This window comes from Vidua macroura, chromosome 1 (assembly GCF_024509145.1).
Source record: "Vidua macroura isolate BioBank_ID:100142 chromosome 1, ASM2450914v1, whole genome shotgun sequence".
NCBI lineage: Eukaryota > Metazoa > Chordata > Aves > Passeriformes > Viduidae > Vidua > Vidua macroura.
In genome coordinates, this window is record NC_071571.1 from 18,921,070 (window position 1) to 18,947,058 (window position 25,989).

The following is a 25,989-nucleotide window of genomic DNA, read 5'->3' on the forward strand; positions in this document are numbered from 1 at the left end:
AATTACTTATGTTACAGATTAACTGCATGGCAGTATTTTAATTGTGTTTGTAGTAATTTTAAAAATAGTTGCTGGGGATAGGTCATTTAATTATACTTTATCAGTAAGAAAGCATTAGCTCTGCTGTGAGTGATAGCCAGCAAGGCCATCTGCAATGCCTTTCAGTTCACTCACTCTGAATTGTTCAGATAAAGACTGTCAAGTGCTGCCTAAATAAGGAAGGAGCCGTGGTAGGGTTAAGTGCAGTGAAGGACACAAATGGAGCATTGATTCCAGGCATGCTGGAGGGTCTGAGCTGTTTCCTGCAGCACTGAACCTTTTAAGAGTTTTCATTGTTTCCCACAAAGTATTAAAATGCGAGTGTCTGCCATTCAGGATCTCAGGGAGGATGAAAATGAGGATTGGGAAGAAGAAAAGGTGAGTTAAACCCCAATATTTTTGCAAAGTACTTATTTCCTTCTATTTTTCCTCTTTAGGACAATAAACCTGTAATGATTACCTTCCTCTTTCAGATCTTCCTCAAGCCTGTTATTGAGGACAGAAATATGGAACTGGCCCGAAAATGCAGTGAATTAATAAGTGATGTAAGTGATGGTGGCTATTCGCATATTTGCATTTCTTCTTTCAAATGCATTTATATTTATGATACATATTTTCTGAAATATGTACAGTGTAGCATGTGCCCATCCAAGGCTCAAATAATAAAAGCCCACAAAAGAATAGAAAAGCACAGATTACTCTGGTACCGTAAATTATCAGCCACAGAAGAATGAGCTTTTCAGAGCTCATTTGGAAGGTATAAAGCACAGGCCCTAGAAAGGGGTGTTTCAAAATGTGGGTCTCAGGCAGAGGATGTCTGCCAGGAGAACACCTTGGCTGCTTTCATCAGGAAAATGTGGTATCTTTTCTGGTTGTAGCCTAATCCTATGCAGTTTAATTGGTTTGAACAAAACTGAGTTCCAGTATACATAGCTCCAAGGAGCGAAGTTAAAAATAAAGATAAATTTTTAATGTTAATCTTTTGTTTGTCCTGATAGATGTCCAAAACTGCTCAGCATATTGTTATTGACTATGCTTATAGGACAAATCTACTCAAATGCTAGAATATTTTAAAATATTTTTTAAAAATATTTAGCTCGCTTATTCTTGATTTAGCAATATAGATTTTTAAAACTGTGGATCAGTTATATAAACATTATTTAAATATCATAAATCAGGTCCCAGACGTTTTAAATTGGAGCAGATCTGATTGCTTCAATGTAACAGGATCAGATTTACCTTGATGGAAATTTATTTTTGTTTCTCTCTGGGACAGTGTGTCGAGAAAAGTAACTTTATCTCTTCATGGGTGCACGGGTGTAAAGAATGATATTTCTCCTGTGAGAAAGCTGGCTGGCATGAGAGTAGACCTTTCTGAGGAGAGAGTGACTTGCTTCAACAAATGTTATAAAGAAACCAAAAAATGGTGTCTGGCTTGTGTTATAATACGATATTTAGGTTTGGGTTGTTGATTTAATGGGAATGGAACATAGAGAATCTGCATTTTAGGTATAAATTTTTAGGGGTTGTGTATCAGAAAAGAACAGTTAACTCAGAAGACCAGTATCTGGGATGTGAAAAGTGTTACAGTGCTGGCTTGAAAGTGTGACTTGACAAGGTCAAAGTTTCCTCTTTCCTCTTGTCCATACACCTCCTACTTCAGTTTTCACAGAAAGAGTGCTGAAAATTGAATAGATCCTTAAGAGAAGCTACCAAGATGACTCCTTTGTAAACTCAACCTACTTTAGGAAGCAGTAGAAATTAATAATATTTTTACTGATAGATATATACATGCTTTCTTTGGGAAAAAAGGGCATATGGTGCGTTAAGTGCCTGTCAACTCTTGTAAAGGCAAAAATGAAAATGGACCTGAAGCACTTATATGACCCAATATACATTTATTGCATCCATGCAGCTTCCTTCTAAACATGGTCACTGTTCTTAAAGAAAAAAAAACTTCTTGAAAAATGCCGAAGAAATCTTTCTTTAACTGAAAAGGAATTATTACTCTGCTGTGTACCTATTAGGAATAATGTTGGCTGTGGCTCTTAATTAATGGATAAATGGAGTGGCTGTATATTCTTGGATTTTCTGCAGGGACTTGAGAGCTAAGGCGAATAGCTAAGTCAAGCCAGGCTTCTACTGCTTATAATGGTTCAGGGATGTGGGCTTTTGCTGAAAACTTGTGATGCATTTAGCCTGCAAGTGTGTTAGATTTTCCTTGAGATATGTCAGGCATAATGGCAAAGTGTTATTAATGCTTTCAAAGCAAGAACAATATATAATGGTCCAAACCAATCTAATTTCAAAAAAGAGGCTCTTTGTTTAAAAATAACGTCCAGCTTTGGGGCTTTATTCAGACTCAGATGAAATCAGAAGGGTTTTTTTCATTGGCTTGAATGGAATATGCATAGAATATGAATTTTGTTTCCCAGATTTTTTTTGCTATAATGGAATTTCTTATGACCAGTGAAGTCCTTTGTACCTGAGTATAAATTCCTCACCCTGCACATTTCATTGTGTAGACCAATAAATTGCAACGAGTTTGCATTCTTACCTTTTTGACTTGTTGACATTCAGAACTTTTAATATATTCCTTATCCTTTTTAGCATCAACCTTTCCACATACTACTATTTGTGTGGATTTATGATTGGTGTGCATTTGTACATTTTATTTGTACAGTGGTTTTATGGCGCTTTCAGTTTGGCCTGCAGATGTCCTTGGGGGAGCAGCCCGTGTCCTTGCTGGCCACGAGACTGGGTGTTTGTCCTTTTCTGATGGTGGAGCTGTCAGCACATCTCCTCCATCAGAATGCAGAGCCAGGAGTGCACATGCCTGAGATACTGGGGTTGTATTATGCTTGCCCTGCATTCTTTCTAGGCTGACTTTAATTTGGCAATATGGTTTTGAAGAAGTGTTACACTGGCAGTCCTTGGTGAATCTGTAATTGCCAGCCTTGAGCTGCACATAGGGGAAGCTGTGAAGTGTTTATGTGCTCCCATTCTTGAGAAAATCCTCAATTTCATTTGAGGTTGGCAGATGTTTGTTCGGTGGATGTGATACCCCCTGGATTGTTTCTCTTGACAGTCGTTCCATTTAATCTCCCTCTATTATGAAATTTTATTCCGCAGATGTTTTCAAAACTGTCATGTGTGTTTGATTTATATGAATTGCCTTCCTCTCCAGGCCTTTTCTCTTCCACATTGAAATCGAGCTCGTCCATTTGCTTGTAGTGTATTTTCATCTCTTCTTTGTTTTGATTATGTGGTGGGATGTTGTCAGTACTGTTATAAACAGAGATGGGAACAATTATAGAAGGTAATTAACCAAAAGATCATAATCCTTTTTGGTAGAATGGCAGACACCACTTTCTGAAGATTCTGCTGAATTGTGGTAATGAGTGGTACCAGCACTTCTTTTCCTCTAAAGGAAAAAATAGGACTGCTTTCTATTTATTTGTCCTTGCACAGAGCCCAACTTTGCTCTAGGATGTCACTGTTGTAAAGAAAAGTCCAAAAATACCTAGAGCCAATAGTGGAAACACTGTGCCAAACTAACAGGGTTTTGACTACCTAAATCTGGGTGCAGCTGTTCCCCTGGACTCACCAATGCTAATCACAGCCTCTAACTCAAGAGGACCTTGAGTTTGCAATTGCAGGAGATTACTAAAATACTATGTATTTTAATAGTAATACTGTATGCCAGCCATTTTCTCCTGCTTTATTCTAGATTCCTATGGCCACAGAGAAAGGATTCTGCATTAGATGGAGTTGTGGTCTGACACAGTCCTTAGTCTTATAAGAGATTATAAGTTCAGAAATGTAGGTTCGGAAAGTGAATACTTAGTGGAAGGAAGTTTCCTTTTGTTCTAGCATAAAAGCTAGATAAGGTTCAGACATTTTTTTGTTTTTCTAAACAAAAATGGGTATTTTAGATATGACAGTTCTACAGCAGATCTTGGCAGGATGACTGTTGACATGGTTACACCACTGATGTTAAGATTATTAAAAATAGCTTTTGAGTATATTAATATTAAAGTTAGATGAGCATGTGTCCCTGAATGAAAGGAATGGTGGCTGCTTGGATTATGCTGTTACCATTGGAGTCTTTCCTTTAGCCCACAGTTTCCCTTCTGTTTTTCCCCCTGAGAAAGGTTGGTGGAACAGGCCACGGGTGAGATGAATTTTCTTGGTGAACCAGGAAGCTTTGGCTTAAAGGTTGGATGCCCTTGTTTTATAAAGTTGATCTTCCCATATAATATCTATTAAGAAAAAAATGCAGCTTGAAACGTAATGTTTTGGTGGTTGTCTAGGAATTTTAATCCACTTTACTGGATAGTTGTGCTGCGGTCAGAATGAGTTTTATGATGAGTCAGGGAGAAGAAAAGGATCTGGAGAGAACTATGAAAAATTGGGCCTTTAGTGAGCTATTGAACTTCAGAAGTATATTGAAAGAGCAGTGGCTCCAGGCCATCATTTGCAAATTCTTCCTATTTGTTTTTTTCACTAGGCTTACCAGATCTGCTCAACCTAAACAGCGTATTTTGTGGTGAGGGGTAAGCCACTTGCAGGCAAAATTTCCTATTCAATATTTAAGACATCTGAATTTTTAATTACCAACTTTGAAGATGAATATTAGCTTCTCTACCTGTTCATTCCATTCATTAGTTGTGTTGGATCATAGTCAAGCTTTTGAATATCTTCCTTGCATTGTTTACATATAAATGCAGGTTTTATAACTGCAGGTGTCATGACTTCATTATACTTGTCCCATTTCATCTTCCATCTTTCTGATTCCAAGCAATGTGGACAATAATGTAACAGAATGGCGTTTGTTGGATCAGAATTTGACCAAACATTTTGTTATATGTTCTCTCTAAATTGCATATTTGAGTCTGTATGCATTTTGTGGCTTCTATGGGTTACTGTAACAAATGTGAATAATAAAGGATTAAGGATTTGTCATTTACTGATTTCAATTCTTTTGAAAGCATGGCTTCTTCAGCAGAACAGCTTTGTTTCTTCTAGTCATGTTCTGTCATTCCCCCCAATTGAGAGATACCTTAGGAAGCTTTTGTGTTTGATTCTTGAATGTAATTATTGCTCTGCAATTAAAATGGATATAATTACAGTCAGCTTTCAGATGTCTGTGGGTGATTTATCTAAGTTGTGAGCAGCAAGACTCTCTGTCTCCTCTGCCAGAGTCACAGCTTTACAGGAGTTTCTACTGGGAATGCCATCAAACTCACCCAGTAGACAGTCAGCTTTATAAACTTCCAATACATGTGTGCAGGTTGGACAGTAAGTGCCTGCTCATATTTATCATAAAAATGCCTTTTTTTGTCTGTTGCTCTGTGATTACCTGGGAGTATGATGTCACACACAGGTTACATGAACCACTGGCTTTGTGAGTAAAGTCATGGCACAGTAATGTTACACCCATTGTTCACCAAAAGGTTTTCTCTGAGAATAGACTGTAATCCAGAAAAGCAGATGATGTGATTTGGAATTGACGTGTAGATTCTTTCAGTAGTCTAAATCTGAATGGTCTCTATATCAAGCAAAATTGTTTCCTGTGTGAGGATAAAGTAGTCATGAATTTGAGATGAATTTGGCACTATCTAATCCATTTTTCAGTAGACACAATCTTTGCCTTAGAAAGCACAGGAGCTGATTCTGTGTAAGCTGCCATCCTTCTCATAAGTTTTCCAAGTCCCTGTAGAGGAGCATTCACTAGAACTTGTGATATCCATTAAGGACTCAGAGAAAGAGGATATTAAGTCTGCATATTTCTGTAATGCTCAGATGCAGATCATATTGCTTCTGTCAGTGCTTGTCAGCAAGTCTAGAGTGCATAAATTTGAGCTGCTGTTAGGCAGAATGTGAAAATGAGGTTAGAGAAATGGTAGCAGATAATAACCATGAAAGCTTAGTACTAAATAATTCAATTTGCATTGATCTAAACAATTCTCTGTACAAAGAAAGAAATGTAACTGAAAACATCTACGGCTATCCATGTAAAGTGTCTGTTGTTAAAACTTAGTCCATCTCATCATAATTCACCATCTTTCTTCATGCAGTTTGTATATAATGAATGTTCCTACATGTTAACCATGTCCATACCTTTTATCCTTCTTGCAGTCTCACTAATAAAAACAATAATTCTGACTTTAGCAACACTCGTGTGATTATATCTGCCCTATCTACTTTTTGTCCCATTGTAAGAAAAATGTTGGTTGCTTAAAAGAAAAGAACTTTCTTTTTTTTTTTTTTTTTTTTTTTTTTTGGCCAAATATGTCATAGTGTTCTGGTGGGTTTTTTTTTCATGGTTTCCTATGTGCATACACATTTAAAAATGCCTCAATTTAAAATTTGCTTGGTCTTGAAGAAATTCTGTAATTACTTGAATGTCATGACTGTTGGGTGCTTTGTAGGCAATAGTTTGGCCTCCTGAATTTATTCATGTAACTCTTGGATTCATAAAGGGGCATTTGATGATGTTATACAGATTCTGTGCTTGCTAGGTCTGTGTTAGAAGTTAAACAATTTTTATCTTTGAGATCAAGGATCAAGAAGATCAATTATTCGATTCTTCTTTCTTTAGAGATACTAAAACAGCTACAACAGTCGTGAAAATGTGCTCTAGATGTAGAGAAAAATCCTGTCTTTTTCATCTATATTATTAAAGAGTTCTGTGACTTTTACATAGCCCTGGTAACGTGCGTGAGAACTCGTAGCTTCCCTTTATGGTTTAATTTGATCCAGCCGGAGGTATTTGCAAGCCGCCCAGCACAGTATCCATGAATAAAATAAAATAGAAATGATAAAAAAAAAAACAAACAAACAAAAAAAACAACGTTTGCTTTTCTGTGTGTGTGTTTTTAAGAACAATTAAACTTCTTTCTCTCCTCTTTGTAGATACACTATAAAGAAGAGTTTAAAAAATCTAAAGGCAAGTGCATATTTGTACCTGACACCCCGCAGCTAAAACATGTGAAAAGCCTTGGTGCTTTTATTTCTGAGGTAAGATCTAAAAGACTGAAAAATTTTCTTGGCTTCTTATCCTTCCTAAAAACTCTTTCAGTTGAGTATTGTGATTTTTAGCAGGGGAAGGACGGCTTATTTCAAATAATAATTCTGTTTAAAGCTGAAGTGAATTTGAAGGCTGTAATTAGTGTATACTGCAATGTGAATAATAATAATAATTTGGAATTACATGACACTTTTATTTTGGGATCTGAAGATACTTTATTAATGGTTCTGAGCAAGTTCTAGCTATCCCATTTTATGTGGGGATAAACTGAGAATAGGAAAGGGATGTTACTTTTTCTGCAGTGATGAGGTTTGCAAATTACACCTATGCAAAATTTCCCCACTGTGGAGATTTCACAGCCTGATATCAAACAGAAGGAGACAAGGAAAATGTTTCCAGATTATCATCCCTGTCCTCCTTCAGCAGCCATCAGGTTGGTGCCATCTGTGGATTGCCCGAGTACTTGCATATCTGTCTATCTGTCAATCTGTCTGTCTGTCTGTCTATCATCTCTGCATACCTGTGCACACACACACATGCAGCTGTGGTGGCAAAGAAAGATCAGCAGCTTCCAAAGTGTCAGAGCAGCATTTACTGCCAGCTCTTCATGTCCCAGGTACAAGGATTGCATCTCTGATTGTTTTCCATGGGTAAGAACAGCAGCAGAAGTTTCACCTGAGAGACAGCAGCTTTGTTTAGGAATCACTGGTTCTGAGTGATTTTTCTGTCACTATGGCCTTTGAAAAATTAAAATTTTGGTGCCTCATTTTTTGTGCCACTTTTATGATTATAATAAAAAAGTCCCAGTATTGCTGTCTGAGGTTACATAACTTATATAAATTCTAAATTCTTTCTGATATACAACAATTTGCTGTGTAGCTTTCAATATAAATGCATCTAAAGAATGCTTTTATTGTATTTATCTTCCTGTTTTCTGAGGAGTGGCATGTCCCAAAGGAAGTAAATCTGATGTAATTGCACTTTATAAGAGACAGATTATGTGTAGTCTACAGAAATACAGTATATAGAGAGTATTTATCTAATCTATCTGATTCCAGAGAATCTGCTGCTAATTATTAATAAAAGATTTAGAGATATAAAAATATTCTAAAATTTTAAACCCTGTAGGTTTGATTTTACCACACTTTTGAGCACTCTGCCTGTTTATTGCAGCATTACCTGAAGCCAGTGATGTGATGGATGGTTTATCTTGTAAATTACCGACCTCTAGTGTCCCATCACGTGTATTTGCAAATCTTGAACACTGATATTCTTAACAGCACATCCACTGCAGTGAAAAAAAGCCCTGTGTTTTGGGGAACACATATATATATTGATATGCATACATACAATCCATTTGGGGAATTAGCCTCTAATAAAGAACTGTGTATTTCACAGTAAATAACTGACATTAGACAGTATAATTGAAAATATTTTTGGTATTTATGATAACTTTCACAGCAGTGTTGCCATTATTGTTTTATGAACTTGGAAGACTTAGATCTGAAGCGAAAGCCTCACATATTTTGAGGTATTGTTCTGGTATCTCTTGTAAAACCCCTTTGTGAGGAGCTGCCAGTACTGAATACTGGAGGAAACACAGGATAAATAAAATGTAATTTAAAAATGAGACTGTAATATGAACAGATGAAACAGAAATTATGTCAGACAGGCAAACTTAAGTGTTCCTCCCCCTTTCTAGCTACATTTAATTGCTGCTATTTATTAGTTGGTAAAATATTTGCCAATAGAGATGTTTGCCTCTCATTTGCTCCCCTTGTTCAGGCCTCTGGAAAAGAGAAAGAAGAAAAATAATTTTTGGATTTGAAAATGATCTGAGAAAGGATAGAAGAATCTACCTTGCTTATTTTATTTTGTATTTCCACCAAAATAATTGAATTTAATTAGTAGATATTTTGCATTGCTTTGTGAATTAGGCACATCCCCATAAAGTATTATTTAAAGATGTTTTTGCTAGAAAGTTAGTGAGAGTTAATGAAATTTTTCCAGTTCTGGTCTATAAAATTTTACTTACTAGGAAAAATAAGTACTACATTTACTGTATCTTCATTTTTGCATTTTATGTCACCTTTTTCTGCCCTCTAGGTGAAATATAAAGGAGCTGCTAAGAAAGACCTTTCCAACTCTCTGTATCAGCAGATGCCAGCCACAATTGACAGTGTATTTGCAAAAGAATTAATGCACCTTCAGAGCAAGGTACAACTTTAGAATTGCAAAAATGATTTTTAGATTAATTGTGTGTCAGAATAAGTACACTTTAAACAAAATATTTGAACGGACACTTGATTGTCTACTTGATTTATTTGGGTGAGCTTATCATCCAGAGTTTATCACCATAACTTCTTAAATTCAAAAACGACTCATTTTTAAAATGTTGACAATTTTACTTATATTTATTAAATATGCATTTAAAAGTTGGTAGTGCATTCATTGATCCAGTGAAATCCGTGAGTGCAATAAGGAATTATTGAATTCAGTGACATTGCATGGTCCTTCTAGAATGGGTAACTCTTATATAACTTTTCCCAGTTGGGTGTTGTATTAGCTATATAAAATATTTGATGCTGAAGGCAAAAGAAAAGCAAACTGCTTTAATGACTTCTAAAGGCACTTAGTGGTAGCAGTAAATGTATTTGTGATGATCTGCATACTACTACTTACAACAAATTTTATACCATTAAAATATGAACTCAAATATATTGAATATAGTGTAAAGCTTGTAAACAACCAGTAAAATAGTAAATTCCGGTTCAGTTGCCTTCCAGGACTCAAAAATATAATACCCTAAGAGTAGGCAGGTGACCCTTCACTTCCACTGACCTCAGTGGGATTGTGAATGTTAAGCATGTGTAATATGAAGGAGGTTACAGATTTTCATTGTTACTCATGAGAATTACGTTGGCTAGAATGTCATGACTTTCTGTCTACCAAGCATTTCCATGGTTTTCTTGGTTTTGCTTTCCCCTCTCTTAAAGGTATCAACTACATATAGTTTAAAACAGCCAGTGGGTGAAGGGAACACACTTCTAAATCCATAATATTGATTGTATCTCAATATGCATTCTTCTAATGCAGTGACAGAGTGCAGTGACAGGAAAATATTCATAAAAAAAAGAATGGACTAAAATTTCAGGACAGCTTGTGGATCAAGGCTATATTAAGCAAATTCATTAACACATACTTTAGTTTTCAGAATTTGAAAAGGAACATGTATACACAAGTTAAAGCACCACAGCAGCTAAAATGACATTAATGTGACGTTTCATTGTAAAGTGAATGATTAGAGGAATTATAGTAAAAATAAATTGGGAATTAAACTTGTATAACATTTTTGAGCCATTAGCTTGATTTATAAAACATTAGTTAACTATTTTGCCACAGATTTACTCCCAAATTCATTCCAAATTATTACATTCTACATTAGTTTACACAAATGAGGTTAATTAACATTGGTGATGTGGCAGAAAAGATAAATAACTGAAACTAAAAATGAAACCATTGGTTCATCAAAAACCCTTTCAAGGAAAAGACTGACATTTTTATTTGGTAGTTTTTGAAGGCTTTCTTCAATCATACTACAGTTCTAGAGAAAAAAATATGCATATAGGCTGAGTTATATTTAAGCAGAATTTTTTCCCACAAAATTCATACTATCCCCTTAGGAGCAGATGCATTATAAATCATAATATACCATAAAACTTAAAGATACGCTGACACATTTTTCCAACTTGTGGTTTACTGCTGCAATGGACCTGAATTTAATGCTACTTTGAGAGAGCTCTCAGGGGATTTTCTAGTGAAAAATCTTCTCCACAGTATTCAAATCTAATCCATATTGTGCCTATCACTGCAGTACCTAAGTAGCTAATACAAGGATTTTAGATTTCATCTGGGTCAGGATATGGCAGAGGGGGTTTCTACTGCATCTGTCTAGCTGGGATTGTGAATTTACAGGTCATCACTTCAGGAGGAGACTACAGATATTCCATAGGAAGGAGAGAGAACAGCACCAGCTGGCCATTGCTCCAGCTCTGCTCCAAAAAGGCTGCTGTAAACACAGAATTGCAGTCTGTTTCTGAGTTATAAAATAACAGTAACCTGATTTTAAAATAGGTGTCGATTTCCTGAGAGGTGGAAAATATGAGTATGTGTCCTCCCTACCCACATTAGAAGAAATGTACACCTTTGACTCCCTTTTCATGCTTCTTGGATGCAATGCTGGGCTGGAATGCTTTTGTGGGCAGATCAAGCAGGACTCTCCTTGCTCTGTGGTGCCATGTTCTTGGCAGGATCCGCAGCCTCGTATGCCAAGCAGGTGCACTGGGACTAGAAGATCATGGTAGGGAAGAAAGAGAACCCCTGACTTTGACCAGAGCTGGCTGCTGGCACAGACTGGGTGCCTCTGGCAGAGGATCTCCTTGCACAGGTGTGTCCTCCTCAAATGTGCTCTCCCCTGATGCAAAGTTTGCTCCTGAAATGGTGCTGCTGTGCTGCTGCTGCCCAGAGCTCTGTCTTCAGCCTAAATAGAGCCCACCCAGTTTAGTAATTTGATACACAGTTTCAAATCACACACATGATTTGGGAAATTGGAGGCAACTAGGGGAAATTTCCTGTTTTTCTCAAGGAGTTACACCCTACCTACAACTGCCCTCCACTGTCCTCTCCAGAGCCAACAGGCTGCCACAGCACCATTGACACGTTTGCATTCTTTAACTCATGTGGCAATTGTCAGTGATTTCAGTGGTGCCAGGATCTCCTCCTTCAGGGGTCCTGCCATGCAGTGTCAGCACTGACACAAGGGTCTTGCTGTAATAGAGAGTATAGCACCTTGACACATGTGGTTCCCTTCCTGTGGAGCCTCTTCCCCATATTGGCTGAATTGAATCATACTCAATTATCTCTTTGAGATACTCAGGAAAGCCTGAAACAAGACTTCCTGCTGGCTTTTGCATGAAACCCATGTTTGCTCTTTTGTGTTTTATGTAGAACTGGCATGAAGAAAGAAATAAATACCCACAGAGAATACATCTATCCGAGACTGGCAAAAAAAAAAAAAAAAAAAAAAAAAAAAATCCCAATGCTGTTTCTGGGAAAAAATGAAAAAGACGTTTCACAGCCCCACATACTTGGGTGGCTTTTATAATTTAAATTTTTTCTCTCTTCACAGAAAATTTGACTGTGGCCTTCTAAATGCCTTTCTTGAGAGTGAGAAACCAGCTTTCCTCCCTCTCTCATTTTTGTCATAATTGTCTCCAGGGTAAGCAAAAAAGAGGAGAAGTCCCTGTCATCACTGAATAACTTACTCTCCTTACCAGCCTACAAAGCTCTCACCAATTTCCCTGTTTTCTGCAGTGAGAAAATAAATTTTATGAGGGCAGTCTAGGTAGGGAGCCTTCATTTTGATTTTTCTGAAAGGAAATGGAAATTTTTAGAGAAATTGCAATATTTCTGTGGAAAATATTGCTGAAGGAAAATTTCTGATCATTGCTAGCTCTGTGTCAGGTCTTTTTCTTGTCTGAAGATCAGTATACTGAATACTTCCTTATGTAAAACAATATTTTTTTAAATAAGGTGTCACAAACAATGATAAAGGTATTTAAAATTGCATGGGGGGTAGTAATGTTAAAAAAAAGTAAGTACTTCATCATTATTTTCATCACTTTATTTCTGCCATAAGAAGTGATTGCACTGTTTTTCTTCATATCTAAAAGGGATAATCAAAAGCAAACTGAAGGCAGTTTAGTTTTCTACTTTGCACAGGGCAATATCTCAAAGAGTCAGTGTTGAATGGTATTTCCTGTTTCTTTATAAAGGTGATGAGCCAAGAGAATCTTAAGCAATATTTTCAACTTCCAGAGGAAGTTTCAGAGGGTTTTTTTTTTACTAAAATAAAAATTTTTGTTGTTTATTGCATCATTTCCAATCATATTACACATTATCAAAATTTTAATGTAATTTTAAGGTTTTTTATGGTAGGAAATGTCATATTCAAGACTTCTTCTCTTTTATGGTGGCAGGTATTAGTCTTCTGGACTTCTATAGTTCTGTTTTACACAAATACATTGGATAATCTAATTCTCTATAGGGAGATTAAAGTGATGTTTTTGGTGTTCTTGAACATTTCCTCCTACGAAATCCTACCTTGTGGATTTTAAGTTCAGAGCACATCTTACTGACTATAAATGGAAATAAAAATGAAAATGTCATAGTGTTTAATGTATGCCAGAACAGGGGGTCAGTCAGAGCTAGGTTAAAAGAACACAAAACCTTCCTTAATGCAGCTTTCTATTGGCACACTGGTGTAAAAGAGAGAAGAAAAATAAAAAATGAGTACTAACAAATTGGTTCAATCTGAAGTCATACCTACTTAAATAATTGCCTTGTATTTCTCAAGTTAATAAATGGCACCACTACAGGGTAAAGGTTATGTCAGTGACCTATAATGCTTGATCTCTGTGTAGAGTAGTTTCATATGTAGATTTGATTAAGGAAATTCAGTTTAGCTAAAACTTGAAAATCATCATGGGTTGAGAGATAAATGTATGCATACTAACCTATAAAACTGATGAAATAATGATAAATATTTTTTCATGTTTACTTGGAAGTGATTTACAAATCTGGGAATGGTTCTACACTAAACTGTCCCAAACTAAACTAGACAGCCATTGAACCCCTCCTAGCCTAGGATTACAACAAGACTATTTCAGTGAGTTAATGAAAATAATGGGAAAATATAAGAAGAACAGATGTCAAAGCAAGTGAAATATTGCTGCATTAAGCTAAAGAAATGGTCATCTTTTCCTAAGACAGCAGATACTCGTAATTTCTGTTAAATTTCTCCTGCTGAGAGTTGATGTGTTACTGTGTTTTCATATCTTGGTTGCGTAGCCCATTCACCAAGGGGAAAATAGAGCTCTTGAACCGGTAAAATGGCAATGTAATAAAATATCTGTAAATTAGTAGATTTTGGGTCCTATGTTCATAATGACATTAAGTGGAGAACATTTAAAAGTGACAGTGTAAGCAAGGAGAATTAGCAAAAGAGTTTTTGTGGCATATGCTTGTATTGTAATTCCACTTTTGTGGGGAATAATCTGTTAGTGATGCTTCGGTCATGTTAAAGATTATGTGCTTTTCCATTTGCAAGATGTAACAAATGTAGGCAAGTTGTAGACTCTTTGTTTCACTGTCAGTTGTGTTTATTCTTGCAGAGGGCTGATTGTTAGACTGGATAAGGAGGTGGTTTCATTTTAAGGTTCCTGATTTGATACTTTTGTTCACATAGTAGCTGTGAAAAAATATGCTTCCCCCCTTCTTGTCTTAGTCTCTCAGCCTGTATATCAGTTTGTAATCTGAGATAGGGCAGATACTAACATATTGCTTTGGGCACACTGCTCTGTAACTCACACGAAATCTCGCTTTAAACAAAAACAGATACAGCATTTTCTCACAATTCTAGTATCCTGTCCTAAAAGAGTCTGAATCTCTGTAGTTGAGAGTTTCCATCTCAAAACTTTCACAGTATTCTTTTATTGCTATTGTGGGTTTTTGTATCAATCCTTTTTCTCCTAATCAGCTTTCTATCTTATTTAATACTTACTCTTTTCTTATGGATTATTTTAATGCTTACTCATGAGAGCTATTAGAAAATGAATTTTCTTGATGCTTGCTACTTTTTAGGCATCAAAACCTAGTGAATTTTCCTTAATATAAGCCTAAGAGCTTCTGACAAGGACAAGTGTAAGATCAGCTTTTCAGGCAGTTGTAGTATGTGAGTGTGTGTATGTAAGTATAACACAGTACAGTGAAAGATGGATGAATGCCCAACATTGAGTTCCATTTCTATTATAAAAGTAGAGGTGTTTATAAATTCACAATTCAATTCCATTTTCATTTACCATGATGACAATAGAATGTAAATATTATTTCTCTTTGTGAACCTGGGGCTAAGTCAAAATGCGTATTGTGCTGTTTGCTTCCTAACAGTGCAAGAAATAGAACTTTGGGCAATGAGTATATAATAAACAGTAAAACTGTTTGTTTATGACAAAAGCGTAAAATATTTTTTCCTCTGAAAATGGAGAATAATTATATAGCTGATTTCTTCAAGTGTATTTAAAAAAAAAAAGTGGCTTTTGATTATGTTTTCCCTGGGTTTTCTTCTCACCTTGTTAAGCTTAATTTTCTGTGTTTGTGTATTACTGTTTCTTTCCCCTGTCTACTCATGCATCTGTTGCAATAACATATGCAGGGAAATTTCACTGCTCACTATGCCTCATATGTCTCTGTTTTGGGTGGAAGCTGCTCGCCATGAAGGAGTTAAATTATTTATTAAGTTTCTTCCTGAATACAGGTAGACTATGCCACTAGATTTAACCTAGCTCATGTTATTATACCTGCTCTTCTCAGGTCAAAAAAGTATAATGTTGCTCTTTTCAGGTTCTCTATAAACAAAAACATGATGCTGAGAAAGGATTTTCAGACTATGCACGTATGAGGGAACCTCCAGATGTTAAACATGCCATGGAAGTCAGTAAACACCAGAGCGATGTAAGTACTCCCCCATCTGAAATGAGCGTGATTGTTTTGGGTAGATACATCTGTTACAGCTTACTGAAATGAATTGGGCATGGAATATTTCCGTATTTCCTTAATTGCTATTTTTTATTAATTATTTGCTTTGAAATAATTTAGGACATGGTGTGTGTATAAAATGTGCTATGAGTAACAGTATGTGAATTTTATTCTGAACGCAGTGGAAAGTGGCAGTTACTGTTTATCAATAGTAACTAAGTGCTATCACTTCAAAACAAAATTGCAGCACAGGTTTTCTGAATTCACTTGTAGCTACTTTTAAAGTGTATAAAATTATTTGTTTAAATGAACACCAGTGTTGTTTCAGTGTCTTCATCTGCCAATACTTGGGTAGTTCTTCAGGGGTGCTGTGTAGAGGAGACAAGTGAGCTGTTTCTACCCTGCTCTTGCACACTTATATGCACATGAAGAAGTTTGTTCCTATCTCATGATATGTATCAAGTGAATTTTCCAAATAATTTAATAGATTAATGTAGGATTTATTTTACAGAATTTGAGCCATAATGTTCGGTTTTATGACTGCTCTGGTTTATATCATTTGATCAAAGTATTCATTCTTGTAGTTTTATTTAAATAACTTACAAATAATTAGGAGTATTTAGCAATATTTTGAAAGTTGATTGCTTTATTTTTTTTTCAGCTGCTTGTTATCTTCTTGAAGTTCTGAAGGTTTTCACAATATAGAAGCCTAATAATGGTATTTACATTTCATATTAGAATCAGGTCAGGTTTGATTTCATGGTCAAGCTAGCATATACTAGCTCAATGCATCATTGCTTGGGGCAGAAATGCTGCCCAGATTAGAATCTTGAATAATACAGACACAAATTTGAAGAAGAATTTATATTAGTTTTAGGTTTTGTAAAACTTGTGAGAAAAACAAATTTTAGGAGAAGATTGGTTAAAATAGTGATGCCATTTTAAGGTGTACCCAAAGCTTTTATGAACAGCTGATGTGTAACCTTAAAGGTTTGATCCAGTTCATACTTGTTTAGGTAACCAAATCAATTGAGGTAGACATGTCATTTTGCAACTCTTTTTTCTTAGATAAATGGGATATTTGATTGCTGCTAACAATGTAGAATACATAGCTTGGGTGTTCATTTTAAATTATCTTAAATTTACCCCATCTTCCCCTATGAACAGAGCAACAAACACTCTTAGGTTATGTAGGCTGAAAACTAAATGTCAATGTTAGATGTATGTCTGTGTGCAGAATCTTGACAGCTGGCTGCTGATTAAAAGGCTGCTGGAAAACTTCAGGGAAGCATTATGTTTGAAGAATAATTTTTTCTTCTGCTGGGAAATACCTGCAATGGAATTCCCAGCAGTAATTTGCAACCTGCCTTGATTACAGAATTCCCTCTTCCTGTCAAACACTGTCCATTTCTGCTGTTGGAAGCATCAGGGTGTCACGCTGACAGAGCTTAGGAGCTGGGAATGTGAATGCCTCTCCCCAGAAGCAAGAGGTTTTTTATTTACCTAGCAGTAGGAATGATGGTGAACTGCTAGGAAAGGAAATAATGCTGGAAAGAGAGATGTGAATCCCTCTCAGAGAAGGGACTAGGAGGAATATGAGACAAGTTCCTGTAGCAAATTAATCATAGTTTGAGGGTTAGTATGCTAGTGCAAAACCTATTCCCCTTCTACAGCTGTATATCACCTGCTAATAGAATTAAGGAGAGCAGGTCACAGATGTGAGGATAAATGAAATGCAGTTGTTTCATCTTTCACCCTTAAAACAAGCAAAAAAAAAAAAAAAAAAAAAGAAAAGGAAATGAAAGAAAACATGGAAACATGGGAGGGAAGGATGTTTTGATAAATGAGAACTTCTAACAGCATGTTAGAAATAATGAAAAAATATGACGGAAATTATTTTCAGCCTGAGCAAACTTCAAGAAATCAAATAAGTCATTCAAATGCAACACAAAACTCTAACCAGTTAGTTTAATGTGTTTAAGAACAGATTCTTTCTGGTTGCTCATGAATAGTTCAGCGCAATGGATAAGTACCTATCACACATAATGGAGCAAGTTATGTAAATCTGGTATTGCTCAGCAGAAGCACACATCTCTTGTGGGTAATATTTGGGCAACATGGTGATTAGCTGTGGATTTCTTCTTTTGCAAGTACAGGTTTAATTAAGAACTGTGTTGGTTTTGATCTTGGAGTCAGAGCGTGGAACAGCGAGCATCCCAAATATGGAGTGTTTGTCTTTCCAAACTATTTCAGGGTACCTGTGTAATCACAGCTTTGAAAGTGCAGAGGAAAATAAGGGAAACTACTGGGCAGGTAGAAGGACAAAGCTCTTTTATCCACCATTCAGCACAGTTTACCTGTGGGAGCAGAATGCATGTTTACCTACAATGCTCTGCCAACTCAATTCAACCTTTACATGGAGGGTTTGCATCTAAGAGGATTAGGATGTGTTTAAGACTATTTACTCAGCCTTAAAATAAAGCTGACATTTATATTCAACTCTGTGAAATGTGCAATTTCCTTTAAAAATTAAAACTGTATGCAGCTCACCATACATTTGTGCTGACATTTTGAAACGGTCATGTGCTGTAGGCCTTCACACCACTTTGAATATCATTAACATTCTGGGCATGTTAATGGGCATCATTAATATGTTTGGGCAGAAACTGGGTAACAGGGAAATACTGTAAAACCTCCTGAACAATGTGATCATATCTAATAAAATAATTTTTCTCATTTTTATACTTAGACTGAAGAAAATTGCTCTCAAATGAACACAAGTAACTTTTCTAATGACAGGAAATACACTCAAAGAAGAATTTAAATACTACATAATGCTTGAAGGGAAGCATGTTTATCCAAACCAGAGTACTTTTCTCTATAAATTGTGTTTTGTGAAGTCAATGTTAATGATGTGACTATGGCATACTAAGTCATTTTCAGAAGAGCGAAATAGGGACCATCAGCCTACTTTGTCTATGCTTAGCTGATCAGTTGACTCATCTGGAAGTTTCCAAACTTGAGACCAAAACTAAGTGGTGGTCTTAAAACAATGTCATGTCACATTTTTGCTTTATGTGTATCTGAGTATCATATGAATGGAAGGATGTAGTTGAATGGTGAAATGACATGGCAACTAAATTTCTAAAGCAAAGGAACCATTTGCTATGTTGTGTCTATGTGGAAGCTGCACATAGCATTTGATGAAGGTACTCAAAGCTGTGCATCACAGTTTTGTCTGTTCCATGACCTGGTCCATCACTGGGCATTTTGAATAGGAAAACAATGTTAAATATTTGTACAGCAGTTTAAATGTTCTGCTTCGTTAAAATGACTGATTCTCCTCACAACATTACATGGTATGAAATAAGGATGTGGTCTTTTGATTTTGCAAATAAGAAAACCACAGTGCACTCATCTATGGACATTTAAAAGGCAGTTTGCACATCTGATTTTAAAGCCTTGGTATCTTTTATACTTATCTACAAAGACTGCTTTTTTAGAGATGTTAGCTGACAGCTGGGCAAACTTCTGATGTATATAGATACAATTTCCACTCCACATGAGGTCAATGATAATTTATATGTTTCACTCACCCATCTAAATTTCAATATTTAAGATGTCTATATTGTCTTAGGAGCAAGTTATTTTTCATTTTCAGCATATAGTGCAGTCACAATCCACACACACATAAAAAGTACATTATTTCTGATAAGACCAAATAGGCATGTCTTAAACTGGATGTGCTTAAACACCATCAGTAGCATACCCAAATGTTAATGTTTGTTTTAATGCAGATCATGGTAAATTCAGGCTTCTTCTGTCTCTCTCTTCAGTATCTGTGTTAGAAAAATCACCTTTCTGACTAACTTTCTGCTGACAGTGGTTGTCAACAGTAGGTCCCCCTGGACCACTTCCAACTGGTGCTGAAAATGATGTTTACTCCTGGTGTAATTGGGACCAATCAATTTTAAGGCCCATTACTGGAAAGGATGACTGCATCAATCTGTAATGGGCCAGAAATGTGTTTGTCTCTTTTACACAAGCCGGAAAACAGTTTTCAACATCATTTGAGCAAGAATTAGAAAAGCTGTTGCCAATGATGATTGTCACCAGCTAGTCATTTTCTTAGTGTTGATGGACCCCAAAGTGTAGATGAGAGGAAAGAGGGCAGAGACACAGCTGACAGGCCATTAGTTAGTGGACTTAACAGCTCTTAGAAAATGCTAATCAGGGACAAAGAGTAAGAGACAAATTCTTATGCAGACAGGTGTGCCCAACTTCTTGCTGAATCCTTAAGAGGGCAAAATGTGTGCATACCTGCTTGTGCACATTTGAGTAATTTATTATATATTGTTTGGAATAGTTTTGGTGTTGGAATAAATGAGAAGATAAAAGATTTCAAGAAAGGTCTGAATCTCTTAAACCCGGGTTTGCTTGGCTCACCATGTAGAAGCTTCTGTTTGTTGATTGACAATCTGAGATGTTTTGCAGCATTGTTAGAAATCTGTTTACTTTATGGCATTGAAGTGCATTCCACTGGTATTCCTGTAAGGTGAAGCATCTTCCAGACCCTGCTGGAGTAACTAGTTCAGCATGTTTATCCTCAGTGGACCTTATGCATTTTATAAGAGCTCAAGGTCTGGCCCTATTAAAATCAGTCTACTAATTATGAGCAGGCCCTGAATATTCTCCATGCTTTGCAAAAACCAGTTTCAATTCAGAGTATGTAATCACATTTGGTATTAAAGATGAAAAATGATTTTGTTCCAATTATTGCTTCACAATAATATTAACAATGTTGAATATTGAATGACTTTTTATTGTAATTTCAAATTGGTAGAAACCCACTTTAAATTTAGTTGGTATCTGTAATTTACTGTTTTCAGCTTCAGAACTCAAGATGGTACATTTTTTTCCCTTTTAGTTGTTCCTTCTTGTTCACTGGCATTTCCCACTGATTGGCCATAACTCTTCATCTAGATCTTTCACTGCTGCTCTAAAATTGTTATCTCAATTACTTTTCTTATGCAAAAAGTCAGCTGGAACAAATTTTTTGTAGACCTGTGGTCCTCATGAAGTGGAGCAATTCTTGAGCCTTTGCTGATTGTTTTTTTGGTAGAGCCTGAGTGACCCTTTGAAGTGAAGACTGAGTAAGGCCATTGTGTAATGCCTGGAAATTCCAGTCAGGGTATGAGCCTCTTGGCTGAACCAGCTCAGGACAAAAGGTGGCTCCTTCTCTGGGTGCTTCTACTGTTTCCTTTCTTTTGTTGCTTTTCCCCTCTCATGGGCTTCTTCACTTTCCATCTTCTGATGCCCATGGGTGCACACACCAAGCCGGTTGCTTTGCCCTGTCTACATCTGTTCCCCTGCTCTCTCAGAATAGCTCTGGTTTTACTGTTCTAACATAGCACTATTAAAAAAAAAAATCACTAGATGGAACAGAATAGCAGCTGTGTAATAGAGGCCAGCAGAGTGTCCCAATGGGAGAGGGTCAGCATCCAGGGATTGAGGTTATTCAGGAAATGGGAAACATATTTTTTCTTTCTTTGGCCTACCTCTGACAAACTACTGTTCTGCTGCATAACATTTTTATTCTCACTGGAGTATGACAAGCTGCAGAATGGAGCAAATATATATTGCAGACATTTGTAAAATGCTAGATGACTTTCCCTCAGACATAAGTAATAGGTATACTGGTTTAGGTGCAGGAAGAATAATAATTCACTCAGGGAAAGATATAGCAATTGGCCTTGCATCTAATATAATTGGAAATGGTGAAATATAAAGGACTGTCACTGTCTTATTTCTCCCCCCCTTCCTTTCCCCGAAATTAACCACAATCCATTATTTCATGTACTATATGATCATGTCATTTGGGAGCAATAAGTGACCACATTTCCTCAACTTTATCACCACTGTTCTTGATTCTCTGATGTTAAATTCACTACATTCCTAATTTCTATTTTGAGCACATATGCTGGCCCTTAATTTGCAATTTACATGGATCATAGGGTGCTATTCAGAAACCTGTTTCTGCTGCCTTTGTGGTTTTCACCTCACCTCATGTGGTCATTAGGATGAACAGCATATAATTAACTAAATTCATGTAAAGTCCTGAATTGCAAATGCTTCTCTCTACCTCTAGTTTCTTAAACATTAGAGAAAGTCTAAACATAACTAAAACAAAAGTTCCAGTGGTTTACACCAGTTGTAAGAATCAACTTTTGTTTTGTATGTATGTGATAATTTGGGCTGAATGCATCAAACCTATTTATTTATTTCTTTTATTAGTGATTACATTTGTGTGTCACGGCAGATTAAAAATTATAAGATCTATTTGTGGGCAGGCAGCCAACAGTGAAGCCTGTTTAGCTTGTCTGCTTAGCTGGAGCCATATGGACACAAAATTACTTTCCTGTTGCATGTAAAATATTTGCCAAAAAGAAATTTTTTTCCGTTTCTTTTTGCAATATCATTTCTAGGAAGTATTTTTGTCACTGACTGCTGCAGTTTATGAGTTTGTTGCATTGTACTCAGAGTGAAACTTTACACTGGAAGTAGGAGCAGAGGTTATAATAAGAAACTTCAAGCTGAGAACTTTCTTGCTGGTGAAATACTATCTTGAGAGATTGATTAACTTTGTGAAGCAACAAAATAAAATCTAAAAGATTTCCCAGTAAAGGACAAAATATTATTTTACTTTCTGTTTCCTCTAAACTTTATTTTATGTTCTCCAGCTTCTGCCTGAAACTTCAATTTGTCAGACACTTTTGAATACCAGGGACAGAATGTCATTAAGAATAATCAGTAAGACAGCCCTTGGAAATTGGCTTAGATTGACACATGCGCTAGAGCAGGAAGAAGTTGACAAACCTTGAAGAGGGAAAAGCAGGATAACTTATGGAGCTCTATAATGTTCCTGAGGTCTATGCTGCTCCTGTGATTACTTTGCTAAATGGAGAATGTTTGGACTCTCCAATCCCTGGTTGAGCCTTCTGGCCAAAGGTTTTCATTATGGTAGTGGCTTTTGCACAGACAGAAAGAGTCAGTTGTGTACTCAACATGCTGGAACACTCACCCTTCTTGTTCCCATAATTGTGCAAAGGAGCAAATAAGTGGTGTTGTGGGGATGCTGAAGTAGAGTTGTATCATTGAATTACATACAAGCTACATGTCTGTCTAGTACTGAGAAAGAAACTCGCTATGATAGAATTGCAGTTTCTCTTCAGTGTTGCTGCAATCTGCAGCCCTCAGTATCAGATGCAGTACTCAGTATCAGAGCAGGAGCTAGTTTATATTAAAATGGGTACAACATAGGAAAAAAAACCTATACTCTTAAAAATCCTCTGAAATTTTATGGCAAAACTTAATATTTGTGCCTTTGCAATGCTTTAATTTTCCACTATGTTTCTAAGTAAAACCATTTTTCTTTTTCAAATTGTATTTTATGCTTCTGAATTTCTTCCTTATTGTGTTACCTTGTGTGTGGGTCTTACCTTACAATTCCTGTCAAGCAGAACTCTGTTGGAATAAATAAGATGGAGTTCTATTTAGTTTGATGTCTGATTTGACAGGTCATTCAAAGCTTATTTATAAACTTCAAACTTTATTGTTTATTTTAAACAAAACTATGTTTTCTTTGACAGGTATCCTATAAGAAGGATGTGCAAGATACTCATAGGTACACTGAAGTGCTGAACAGACCAGACATAAAGAAGGCAACTGAGATAACAAAGATAATAAGTGATGTATGTTCTCCTTTTACTCTCTTTCTATTTTTTTAGACATGTACTTTTTTTATTCCAGTTTTGATCAGATTTTTTTAGAATGCTACTGGAATTCTCAAATGTCTTGAACAGAAAACCTGCACCTCCAAATCTGCTAGGGAGATTTGATTAAAAGAAATCCAAACATAACCAAAACAAACCAGTCTTGCCTGGCAGGCTAGAAAGCTATGGGTTTCTCCTTTTTAGATGTTGACAGTATGATCTTTGCAATTATTGGTAATTGATGTAAGGACAACATGAAAATTGCTAAAGTTGGTTTTGTTTCAGCTTTATTTGTGATAACCATTCTCAAGATAAGTTATGTGCTTGCATGCTATTCTGCACTTCAGAAGACATCCCAAACTTTTTTTTACCTTGGTATGAGAGAAGCTGGCATCCCAGGATACCCCTTCCTTTTCCCATCTCAGCCAGCAGTGACAGGAAAATGTAATTCCCTGCTGTCCTTCCAAGAGCTGTGCAGATGCTGCTTCTTTCATGGGGCTTCTCCTCCCTGAACTCCCCTCTCAAATTCTTTGCCCTTCCACTGTGACCTCGGCTAATGGACAGGTGAAGGAGCAGTTTAAGAATCAGCAGTGTGTGATGCAGTTCAGTATTTTATTGTAGACAAGTCAAACAATATATATACTTAAAGCCTTGAATCAAGTTTTTAAGTAATTAATTAAATGTGAGACTAGACACACTTGGAGAGACAGATTTAAGAGATTGAAACTCACCTTTCATTATTCAAGATTTTTTGAAAACCAAGAACTTCTACTTAGTGTCATGCTCAGCATGCAAATTTACTAATTGCTGTTCAAGTGCTCTTAGAATTAGAGTGCTTTGGGACTTTTATTTCTTCCAGTCTATTCTTATGACGTGTCCTTGCTGATTCACTGTGCTTGAGTAATGCAAGAAGCCTGTTTTAGGCAATGGGTAATTTAGTTTGTGGTATTGCAAAGCACCTATTGTTGATTCATCTGTGTTTTTTTTCTAATGCATTGTGGGGAAAAATTGCAGCAGTTTGCATGGGAGGCAGTTCAGCTGGAGAGATCAGGTAACATTAACCTTGTGGGACTAATTCAGCTCTGTGACACCAGTGCAGTCTCACTGACATCCAGCGAGACCGCAGTGGTAAAACTGAGAGTGGAATTTGACCTTACAGTTCAAAAAAGTTGCCCCTCAGACTAGTTTTATTTCAAGACTACTTTCAGCTGCTGCAAATCATCTTGGGTTAACTGTAATAAGAAATGCTGAGCCACTGTGACTCATTCTGCTGTGATCGGGAGGACAATATTTCTCTGGCTTAAGCTGTGCATTTGGTTAAAATTGAATTTTGTGAATGCTGCACATTGTGTTTTACAATTCATAAATATTATATTGTTAAGGAGCTGAGAAGGGCCTTACTCAGAGCTGATTAGAACAGTAGTGTCAATGCAGACCATTATGTGAGACTTTTTCTACTAGCTTTAATGCTTACATTTCTCTTGATGAAACAAACCCAAACAATTTATTAGTGATTCATATTCCCCCCCCTTTTTTTTTTTTTTTTTTTTTTTTTTTTTTTTTTTTTTTTTTTTTTTTTTTTTTTTATTTTAAGGCAAAGTACAAGAAAGGAAGGGGAGAGCTGAATAAGGAGTCTGCTGTGCTTGGAAGACCCGATTTTGAACATGCTAAAGGAGTTTCAAAACTTTTAAGCCAAGTAAGATTCTCCATCATTTTACAATGATTTAATCCAAGTATCTCATTCCTTAGTAATGCAAAGAAATGCTTAGATTTTTAGATGATTATCTCTAGTGGCCTTGAAGATTATGTTCTCAAACTTTTCATATAGCTTTGCAATGACTGGTAAATTTTGGATACTTAGGAGACCAAATACACATTTTGAAGCAAAAGTATGATGAACTTTGACTACAACTTGTCTCTTGTGGAGATGGTCTATATTTATACGGATTTTCTAGGATTTCTAAAATATTAACTTTATGTAATTTAGAGGCAAATTTTGCTCCTCATTCAGTTTGAGTGGAACCTTACCCTGTGATTAATCCCACTGAAGTAACTGAGGTCTTTTGTGTAGCTGCTTGCTAATGTGAGTAATGGGATCTGAATTTGGCCTGACGTGTAAACCACCTACCTTCCTTCCCCTGAAACTGAACCTTTTATATACTACTGTTATATATTAACCTCAAAAAAAAAAAAAAGTCCTTAACTAAAAAGAAACCTGAAATAGAAATATTCCCTCTTCCTCTTAGTAATTTTCTACTCATGAGATGTACACGTAAGACTCTACTACAGATCATCCTGACATTGTGAGAACAGATTTTTCACTGCTGATCTTTTTTTTTTTTCTTTTTTCCTCCCTTTTTTTTTGTTTGAAGTAGTTCTTTAACAGTGCCTTGCATAATCCTTGCTAGTAATCCAGTCCAGCTACCATTGTAGCTTTTGAAAATCCAGAAACTGCCCTCCTGTAAGAGGAGGATGATGTCCTTTGATTGGAGAAGGCTGTGTCAGCCTTACCAAAGCAAAAAAACCTCTCAAGTGTAAACAGTGTATATA

General features: G+C 36.2%; 1 protein-coding gene across 1 annotated transcript in view; it reads left to right on the top strand.

Annotated features, from left to right (window-relative positions):
- Positions 1–354: 354 nt before the first annotated feature.
- The window catches only part of LOC128812810 (nebulette-like), an 87,061-nt gene continuing 61,426 nt past the window's right edge, over positions 355–25,989 (top strand). Inside the window, 7 exon segments of the mRNA XM_053987457.1 lie at positions 355–417; positions 513–584; positions 6,958–7,062; positions 9,179–9,289; positions 15,533–15,643; positions 23,317–23,418; positions 25,034–25,135. Coding sequence (XP_053843432.1) covers positions 355–417; positions 513–584; positions 6,958–7,062; positions 9,179–9,289; positions 15,533–15,643; positions 23,317–23,418; positions 25,034–25,135 — 666 coding nt within the window.